General features: G+C 51.2%; 1 protein-coding gene across 3 annotated transcripts in view; it reads left to right on the top strand.

Annotated features, from left to right (window-relative positions):
* slc2a15a (solute carrier family 2 member 15a) overlaps positions 1–6,244 on the top strand; it is a 12,292-nt gene extending 6,048 nt beyond the window's left edge. Inside the window, exons 7-13 of one of the 3 annotated variants that reach the window (XM_076016677.1) lie at positions 1–157; positions 2,569–2,679; positions 2,968–3,069; positions 3,863–3,938; positions 5,244–5,371; positions 5,467–5,717; positions 6,042–6,244. The exon at positions 1–157 is cut by the window's left edge and continues 31 nt beyond it. In XM_076016677.1, the coding sequence (XP_075872792.1) occupies positions 1–157; positions 2,569–2,679; positions 2,968–3,069; positions 3,863–3,938; positions 5,244–5,371; positions 5,467–5,712 (820 nt within the window). In that variant the 3' untranslated portion in view covers positions 5,713–5,717; positions 6,042–6,244. Of the gene's footprint in view, positions 158–2,568; positions 2,680–2,967; positions 3,070–3,862; positions 3,939–5,243; positions 5,372–5,466; positions 5,816–6,041 lie in introns of those variants that run through there. The other 2 variants (XM_076016676.1, XM_076016675.1) reach the window with 2 other exon arrangements.
* Positions 6,245–10,000: the final 3,756 nt, after the last annotated feature.

Here is a 10,000-nt window from a genome sequence, read left to right as displayed (position 1 = left end):
CCAGGCGGAGATCGAGGAGATGCAGGAGGAGCAGCGCTCACTGTCGTCGCTGGAGACTCTGTCGGTGTGGAGGCTGTTGATGGACGACTCGGTCCGCTGGCAGGTCCTCAGCGTGGTGGTCATCAACATCGGCATGCAGCTGTCTGGCATCGACGCAGTAAGCACCGCGACGCCATGTGCACACGCAGTAGAACCAGAGAGCTTTTTCTATTGAGATGTGGAACGTTTCAGCGAGGTCTTCAGCGTGCATTCTCTCGAAAAATTGCAGGAAAAAACTTTTCCTTTAATGAAATAGTCAAAGCAAATGTGTGTGTGTCTGTGTGTGTGTGTGTGTGTGTGTGTGTGTGTGTGTGTGTGTGTGTGCAAATTGTGTGTAAAAAACTTTTATTTTGGCTGCTTGATGAGAGGATCTTGCTTCTGGATCTTCATCTCCACTGCTGTTGTAGAAGGATGAGCTCTTGGTATTTGGCTCCTCCTCTTTAGCTGGGATGGATTGATTGACTGATTGATTGACTGATTGATTGATTGACGTCCTGCAGACTGCAGGTTTTCTTCCACCCACTGACCTTCACTGGACTGACTGCTGAGGAAGCAGCGGTTGATGTCCTCCTCACTATACTGAGCTGATTACATCATCACTGAGCAAGGGGCTCTGGAGGTGCAGCAGTCGCCTCTTAAGGCGGCAGTAGTAGGCAGAGACTACTGGCTGTAGTTGGTCTGCTCTGTGTGTGTGTGTGTGTGTGTGTGTGTGTGTGTGTGTTCCCCAATGTTGTATGCAGAATAGTTGTACCATTGCTCAGCCGCCATTGGTGGAAAGTTCCACGCCCTGGCCTGTGATTGGCTGCAGCCAGGACTCCACCTGAGATATAAGGAGCCAAGATGGCGGCTGCCTGGTGGTAGCAGGAGCTCCTCCTCCTCCTCCTCCGGCCTTGGCCCACGAGGTTCTGAGCAGTCAGGGTGGACCGTTGTCTTTATGACCATGGTTTCCTGCTGTTTGTTGAGGAAGGGAGGTGAGTGGTTTGTCAGTTGTTTCTCTGTTGCCTCCTACAGGGTTTTGGCCTTGGTCCACCGTGAAGCTCAGAGCTCAACATATATTTGATCTATTACCTATTTCTGCAAATCCAACTTTTCTTTGTGAATCAATGAGTTGTCGTTATTCTTCTCAAACCAAACTGTTGGGACCGGGAGAAGATGAGACCTTACAGTAGTTGTTGTTGTCCCGGAGGTTGCTGACAAAAGCCTGATGAAAGTATGAAGGGAAGGCAAAATCAGCTGAGGCCTCTGCTTAACCTTCTCGGTCGGTCTATATTTGTATATTTATATCCCATGGTTTTGTTTTTTTTAGTTTCTCTGACAGTAGTAAAAAAAAAAAAAATGTACAGGGTGATTTGTTTTGGATGATTGTCTACAACCCTGCAGCAGAGTTGTTGGTGCCAGCGACAGTTGTCTCTCTCTCTCTCTCTCTCTCTCTCTCTCTCTCTCTCTCCCTCTCCCTCTCTCTCTCTGTGTCTTGAAGCATCACTGTCTGCTGTCTCCAGTTAGTGCACCTCCTGTCCTGCTCCAGCCTCAAGCATCAAATGATATTGAGTGCGAGTGCGTCTGCTGCCTGCCTGCTAGTAGCAGCGCGGCGCCATCTGTGCACATTGCACACTGCGCCTCTCTTTTAACGCCCCCCCCCCCCCCCAACCCCTCCAACCCACAACCCCCAGTGTTGAGCAAAGAAAGCCACGAATGACTCCTGCTGGTGAACGAGTGTCGGTGTCAGCGGAGCAGTTTGTTCACTCCGGTGTCTCAGGGATCCTCCTGGTACGGAGAACATGTTGACTGATCAAACATCTGCCGTGGAACACAGAAGTGCAGATATTGTTCTGTTTCCAGATGTGTTCCTCAGCATCCTTCCAGCGGTGCCTCACTACTGATGGCGTGTGTCTCACCCCGGGTATGTGTGTCTGACCCCGGGTGTGTGTGTCTCTCCCGGGGTGTGTGTCTCTCCCCGGGTGTGTGTCTCACCCCGGGTGTGTGTCTCACCCTGTGTGTGTGTGTCTGACCCTGTGTGTGTGTGTCTGACCCCGGGTGCGTGTGTCTGACCCCGGGTGTGTGTGACTCACCCCGGGTGTGTGTGTCTCACCCCGGGTGTCACACCAGGTGTGTGTGTCTGACCCCGGGTGCGTGTGTCTCTCCCCGGGTGTGTGTCTCACCCCGGGTGTGTGTCTCACCCTGTGTGTGTGTGTCTGACCCTGTGTGTGTGTGTCTGACCCCGGGTGCGTGTGTCTGACCCCGGGTGTGTGTGACTCACCCCGGGTGTGTGTGTCTCACCCCGGGTGTCACACCAGGTGTGTGTGTCTGACCCCGGGTGTGTGTGTCTCACCCAGGGTGTGTGTGACTCACCCCGGGTGTGTGTGTCTCACCGGGTGTGTGTCTCACCCTGTGTGTGTGTGTCTGACCCTGGGTGTGTGTGTCTGACCCCGGGTGTGTGTGTCTCTCCCCGGGTGTGTGTGTCTGACCCCGGGTGTGTGTGACTCACCCTGTGTGTGTCTGACCCCGGGTGTGTGTGTGCTTCCACCACAGATCTGGTTCTACACCAATGACATCTTTGAGAATGCAGGGATCCCCCCCCCGGAGATCCAGTACACCACGGCGGGAACGGGAATCATCGAGATCATCGCTGGGCTCGTCGGGGTAAAGTTCTGCCGCATTCAATATCAAGAGCTGTTCACGCGTGGTTCTGAGGTTCTGAGAGTCCGACGCCACGGCGGGTGTCAGGAGTTTGGATGGATGGGCGTGATGGAAGAATCCAACAATGTTGCTGGTTTGAAGCTCAAGCGCATTGCGAGATGTTTTCTTTACTGCAGCCTCAGACACAGGCGACGACAGTCTCTCCGCTGCTCTGAATGAATACCGTAGAACAGACAGAGGCTCCTCTCTCTGCGCTCTGGCTCCTCCTGATGCTCCAACGTCCTCCTGCAGTGTTTCACCATCGAGAAGCTGGGTCGGCGGCCCCTCATGATCGGGGGCTTTGCCGCCATGGGCGTCTGCAGTGCAGGGATCACATTAAGCCTCATCCTGCAGGTGAGTGGTTGCTCCTCTCATATTTCACAATAAAATACCAAACGCAAACAACGACAAAAAGCAAATCTCGAATCTGCCAGAGTTTACTGTCTGATGACAGGCAGGCAGGCAGACAGGCAGACAGACAGGCAGACAGACAGACAGGCAGACAGACAGACACCACTTTCATATACTGGCAATTCTAACTTGGCTCCATCGTCTCAGGACAACGACGCTGTGTGTTTTCTGTAATTCCATCCGCTGCTGATTTTGATCCTGTCCGGACACTTTGACCCCTGACCAGACCCCAGTTCAACCAGTTCAACCAGTTCAACCAGGCCAACCAGGCCAACCAGGCCAACACACAGAAAGAAACTTGGCTAAAATGTCTATTTTAGATGTTATATATTGTCCGAATTGAAAGCAATGTGTTTTTATTGAGTTTATGTTGAGTCTTTTATTTGAAGAGAGAAGACGGAAGCCAGTCACTCTGCTGGCTCTGGTTGACTCAGCATGGAGCAGCAGAGAGCGTGCCACCGGTGTGCTTGCTTGCTATCGTGTGGATTATTTTTAAGCCTTGGCAGCAGGCTGGTTGCAGCGAGGCAGACAGTGAAGCCCCTCTGGCGTGCGCCATCAACAGCTGCGTCTTTCACCTTTTACTCTGAAACTCCCACCTGACGGCTTGCTCTGCCCTGCGGGACGCCGTGCTTCACACGCAGCTTTGTCATGAGAGGAGAAGAAGCTCCAGTGCCAAGGCTCACATGATCCCACTGCCTGCACCCCCACCCCCCCCCCTCTCTCTCTGCCCCTGCAGGTTCACATGCCATTCATGCGCTACATCAGCGTCGGCTGCGTGGTTGGCATCATCGCCGGCTTCTGTATCGGCCCAGGCAAGTTTGCTTCTGTCTGTGTCCCGTGTTGCAGTCACATGGAACCACGGAGGCGGCGAGGACGCCTCGGTCACTGCTGCCAATCATGGGGCAGCCCAGTAACTGCAGAGGAAGAATGAATAGAGGAGGAGGAGGAGGATGAATGTCACTGATGGGGCTCGATGGTTGAACTGCACTTAAAGTGATGTCTTTATTGTTCTGGACCAGGTCACGGGAGTGAAACACACCTGGCCACAGACACTGACGATGGAGCAATGGTTCAGAGTTTTCTGAAAGATGCACAAAGGAATTTAAATGATAAAATGACATTAAAAATAATTAATAAAAAAATAATAATAATTGGATGAGAAATAGATAAGAAGTCATCATAATGTCAATGTTAATGTTGACTAATTATGATAGATAGATAATAATGTCCCTCTGATGAAAGCTATTTTGTGTAGACGATGAGACAAGACACAGCAGTCCTGAGGGTTTGTACTTCAAATTTCTTTGTGTTAAATTTCCCCAGTTATTGATTCAAGCCAGCCTGAAAAATAATCTACGGTCATTTTGTTTTACAGTTTCATGGTTCCAGTTTTGTACAGAAAAAAAAACAACAACAACAAAAGTTTATTGTTTATTTGAAGTTGCGAGCAGCAAACGCACGCTCGTCATCAGCGGATGATTTACTGTCAGAGGGCTCCCTCTACTGGTCAACTCTCTGGAGTTCTACTTTGGCCCAAGGCTCCAAATGTCACTGGGAGATGGAATTCATCTGATGAATCAACTCCGTTTAGTTTCCTGCTTAATGGAGCCGCCGCGGCTCTTAAGAGAGACGGATTGTGCTCCGTCAATGCAGCCACCGCGGCAATAAAACACATAGAATCTGCATTCCCTTGATGGATGACTTCTGCTGTCTGCCTGCAGGCACTGCTCTCCTCTGATTGGTTGGCTGGGTTTTCGACTCCTAATTAGAGTTCTACATATTCAAATCAAATAAATGATGAATGAAATGATGAATGAATGCATAATGAATGAATGAATGAATAATACTATCAATTCAGATGTAGATTGAAATTAGGATCATCTTCCTCAAACTTTGGGTTTTTTTTTATCATCGCTTATGAAAACAAAGACTTGGTTTATGTGTGCATGTGTACCTCATATGTACGTGCATGCACACACAACACACACACACACGTGGATGGAGAGATGTACGCACATGATGTGTGTGTCTGTGTGTCTGTCTGAGCAGCAGCAGCGGTGCTCAGCAATGACTCTCCTCTATGCAGTATTGATTGTTGTGCTGTCCTGGTGTTCCAGCGGGGGTTCCCTTCCTCATCACAGCGGAGCTCTTCAAGCAGTCCCACCGGCCGGCCGCCTACATCGTGGGAGGATCCCTCAACTGGCTGTCCAACTTCACCGTGGGCTTCGTCTTCCCCTTCCTGCAGGTAACGCCGCCTGGTTGTGCGTGTGTGTGTGTGTGGGGGGGGGGGAGGCCTCACTTTTCGGGCCCACCTGCTCACGCTGCTCTCCGCCCCGTCAGATGTCCGCAGGGTCCTACTGCTACCTGGTGTTCGCCAGCATCTGTCTGTCGGTGGCCGTCTACGTGTACGTGGTGATCCCCGAGACCAAGAACAAGACCTTCATGGAGATCAGCCGCATGTTCTCCAGGAAGGAGCCGGTGGTGGAGACGCAGGGCCTGATGAACGGGGACCAGCTGCGGCTGAAGAAGATGAACGGCTACGGAGGGGTGGAGCACACGTCGCTGGAGTTTGACAGCTCTTCGTAACCCAGGTGGCCTCCGCGATCCCGGGATCACGTTCAGGTGCTAAACTGTGCTGAAACATGGAGGATCGATAGTGTTCAAACGTGTCATTAACTTTATTTTATATTATATACGGTATGCAAGGCAAAAAAAAAAAAATGTATATTGAAGTTTGTCCCACATGGTTTTTTTTTTTACATGGGTGGATTTTCTCACAAATAACATTGTGCTCATTGAAGAAGTGTTCCTCTTCCCATGATGCTTCAGTTGTGTTGTTGCTTTAGTTGTAATTAACTCTGTTAAGTCCTGCGTGTTGTCTGTTGGGGTTGGAGTCTCTGCCTGGCGGCCGACAGCTGGCTTGGCATGGATGAGTCTTCTCTGTCGGAGGTCCAGCAGGCCGTCGATCACTAATCACTCTGATTGATCCCGTTGCAATGTGTTTGCTTTTCGCACTGCTGTGCGCTCGTCAACCAAAACACTGTGTGGTGTCGCTCCGCTGTCTTCCTGACAGACGCTCGGACTCGGCCGCTAAACCAGAGGCCGCCTTCCGCTTTTCGCGGCCCTTGCTTGGTGCAGGTTTCACTGCAGTTTGGTACCTTGACGCACCAACTGACAGTCGGACCAGCGTCTCAGGTTCAGCCCCCAACCAAGGGGAAGAAAAACCCCAGAGTTGAGCATCTTTAGTGCAGAGCTGCTGCTGCTGCTGCTGCTGCTGCTGCTGCTGCTGCACCACCTCTCTGTACAGTAACTGATGCTGACACCATTTATAGTTTGTGGTAATAGCTGCCTAATGATGACTGCATTGTTGTGTAGCACTATCAAGAGGTAAATACCAAGGCTGTTGTTGTTTTTTTTTTTAATGGATCTGCTGCTTCATTTGGTCAACAGCGCAGGGCAGCAAACTGTACATGGACTGTATAAAATGCTTCTAGCTGGCGTTCCAACGTCAATACAAGCGCAATTACACTTTTGTAATATCCTAATGTTTGTGAATGGATGTGTTTTTGGTTGTGTGTAGTGTTGGCGGTGCCGATGTTTTGATTTTATTCCCTGCCTGTGTGTTTGGCCGCCCATCAAGTCTCACTGTTCTTGCCGCGTGCTTCGGTACTTTCATGCATTTCATGTAATGACTTTCTACCCTGCTATCCTCGGCTGCTTTCGACAAACATTATAAATAAAGAAGAATCTGAATGTTCACGGTTTCAGGGTCCTTAACTGCCTTTGAATTGTGGCCCCACTGCGTCAAATAGAAAATATCATTTTCTATTTTTATTGTTCGACCTGATCAGGAAGCAAAGCTTCAAACCCCCCCCCCCCTCATTGAATCGATTCCTCTCTCACCACACCCAGCTCACCCTCTAACCCTAACCCAGCGCTGTGCCACTGGGAGCAGGGAGCACGACTGGACCATCACCCCCAGGCCATGGCCTCTGAGTGAAGGTGTTGCTGCCGGACCTCCTCCGCTCAGTCTGGTGCTGGAGCGGAGACACTCTTGCATGTAGCTGCCAGATATGACACGTCACTGCTACGTCCCCGCTGCTGCCTTGGCCAGCCAGCGCGCCTTTTGTCTTTTTTGTCTTGTGACCTTTCGTACCCTGCGGTCACACACACACCAGCCCACGCATTTTAACGTCGGGCCAGAGTGGAAGAGCGCGTGGGCACGGACAACTCAACCTATTTGGTCTCCTTTCACAATAATGGTAATAATAAGTAAATAAGTCTCGTGGAACTGTAAGACAAAGAGGGGCCCAGCCTGGCAAGTTGTTGTAAAAAGCTTCTATTTTGTTGTTGTAATGATCATAGGTGTCAGTGCACTGAGACAAAGTATCATTCCTCCACCGTTTCTCCTTCGGCGTCACAGCAGGAGGTTTTCTCTCTTTTCTTATTTCTTTTCCCTGTGTGTTCCTGTCATAAATATTTAGATTTTTGGGATTCCTCGGAAAAACCTTCACCGGGCAACACTTTTCACTTCTCAACAGAAGCACCTTCAATCCTCTCGAGCGCCCTCCGGTGGCCACGGGATCATATTGCATGTGCACCGAACAGTAAGCAGCATCTTACTTGTTATTTTTTTTTAAATAAAAGTCATTGTTGGGGAGGGACGAGCTGCACGTGAGGTCGTTACCTGGTTTCATTACAAACTGAAGATCATTGAAATGAGTTACTTGCTGGGAGATTGCACCACTTGTACAATGATCCGCGGTTACAGTTTTAATTCCGTCTGATGGATCTTGACTGAAAGGCTGGGCTTCACGTTGTGGCCCGGTTCCACCATCCCGTCCCGTTTCCCTCCACACAGGAACCTTTGATACGGTTCTGATTGCCTTCTGATTGGTTCTGCTGTCAAGTTCAGAGCTGCAGCGCCCCCTGCCACTGCCCTGCTTGCTGAACTGCCTGTGAACGATGACACGGTGCCGAAATGCAAGTGAAAACACCGCCGAGGAGCCAGAACCGGTCCAGCAGGCCAGTAGAATCCACCGCCGCTCAGGTCCAGATCAGAGGCGGCCTGGTTGGCCACTAGCTGTCTGGGAGGGGACGGGGGTGGGAGGGTCCTTCCTGTTTTAAATGCTAATGGTCCCGGCCGCCTCACCCCGGGGCTACAGACAGGCCCGCAGATGCTTGAATGCTAACGCTGCGGCCAATATGCATCCGTGTTGTTTCCAGCGGGCCTGGTTTCTGTCGGCCGCTGCGCTACTCACACGTTTATTCCCCCACATCATTAAAGCCACTCTCATGGTGATCGCCGCCTTTTCTTCCTCAACGTGTGTGTGTGTGTTCAAGGCGTTTTCCACCTGCTGGCTTTGATGTGGATGAGCACTGTGTGTGTGTGTGTGTGTGTGTGTGTGTGTGTGTGTGTGTGTGTGTGTGTGTGGCGTAAGTGGAAATGTGGGGCTATTGTCAGGGTCAAAGGTTAATGATTAACTATTTAAGGGTGTCCTAACTATACTGACGTGCATGTGGTGCGGCACGTTGTTAACGGGACGCTGTTCCCAGCTCCAGGTCAGGGAGAAGCTCCTGGTGCTCGGCCGCCGGGCTCAACCAGCGCCGGCCGGCCGAAGCTGTCGTCGGGAAGATGTGCTGTCTTCCACTCCTCCAGGTTCTTGGACGGAGCGCAGCGTAGGACAAACACTCCACTGGAACTGGACTTTGAACTGCTGCACTGTGTCATCATCCCCATGTGTCTGACAATATTTTCCTGCCCTGCACTGCAGTTTGTTGATTTGGGCTTTTTGGGTTGTTTTTTTTGTTGTTGCTTTGACTCTGCAGTGACGATCCTCCAAACCTAATTTCGTTGTTTCTGTGACCATGATGACAAATCTGAAACCCGAAAGAAGAAAAACAAGAGCAACAGCACTGTTAGACATCTTAATAATATGACAATAATCTGAGTATAAACCAAGTTTCAATATTCCAAAGATTCAAAGTTCAGTCTTGTTCACTCCCCCTGGCTTTTAAAGGCTTTTCTCCTCGTCGCCGATCCGTCGCTTTATCGTTCATAAATCCTCCGCCCTGGGCTGCACTTCACAAAAACGGCCACTAGAGGACGCTGGAATGCGTGCCGAGCCTCTTTGCCACACATGGCCCCCAGAAGAAAATAACAGGTGTAACAAAGGCTGGCGGGACAATGGCAGCGTTTGCAGTTAAAGTTGCAGCTCCGGCCCGCGGCTCTGCTGGGACCCCCTCAGACGGGCCGCGGCTCCCGGCGGCTTCCTCCGTTTCACCGCTGCCTAATTGCTTTGCAGGCTCACAACAACGTCACGGCGGCCCCGCCTCCATTCAGCCTCCTTTCACTGGCAAACGTGACGCAGACAACTTATTACTTTGTTCATTTACGACGCTCCCGCGGGCCGAAAGACAACCAATACACGACTTAATACGCAAAATGGCCCCCGCTGTCTGTTACTTGATGGGCCCTGAGCCCTCAGTTGTGTGGAGGCAGTTTACCTCCAAACCTATTTGAAGTCATTGTGCCCGGCGGCGGCTCATTGTGTGGCGGGCCCTCATCTCAACCAGTAGTGACAGTTCGCAACTACCTGTAACGGTGGCTCCCCCTACAGCGCTCAAAAGGGAGAGTGTCTGCCTCGGCGAATAACAATACAGCCGTTTCCCCGCTCCGGCCTTCTGGAGGGGGTCCCGCCGTCGCTGTATTGGGCCCTATGAAGGCTCTTTACGGTCACTAATACATGAGACGCAACAATGGCAGCCCCACCAGGTGCAGCCGCGTTCGGGCCGGGCCGCCGCTTGAGCAGGGGGGGTGTAAAGATACAAACCAGCTGGTTGGCTCTCTGCAGAGCTCACCTGCAGTTTGATG

This window comes from Nelusetta ayraudi, unplaced genomic scaffold (genome assembly GCF_046127955.1).
Source record: "Nelusetta ayraudi isolate G7.1 ecotype Tasmania unplaced genomic scaffold, CSIRO-AGI_Nayr_v1 ptg000235l, whole genome shotgun sequence".
Classification (NCBI taxonomy): Eukaryota; Metazoa; Chordata; class Actinopteri; order Tetraodontiformes; family Monacanthidae; genus Nelusetta; species Nelusetta ayraudi.
Note: the sequence above shows the minus strand (reverse complement) of the source record. Positions and strands in the feature narration are given on the sequence as shown.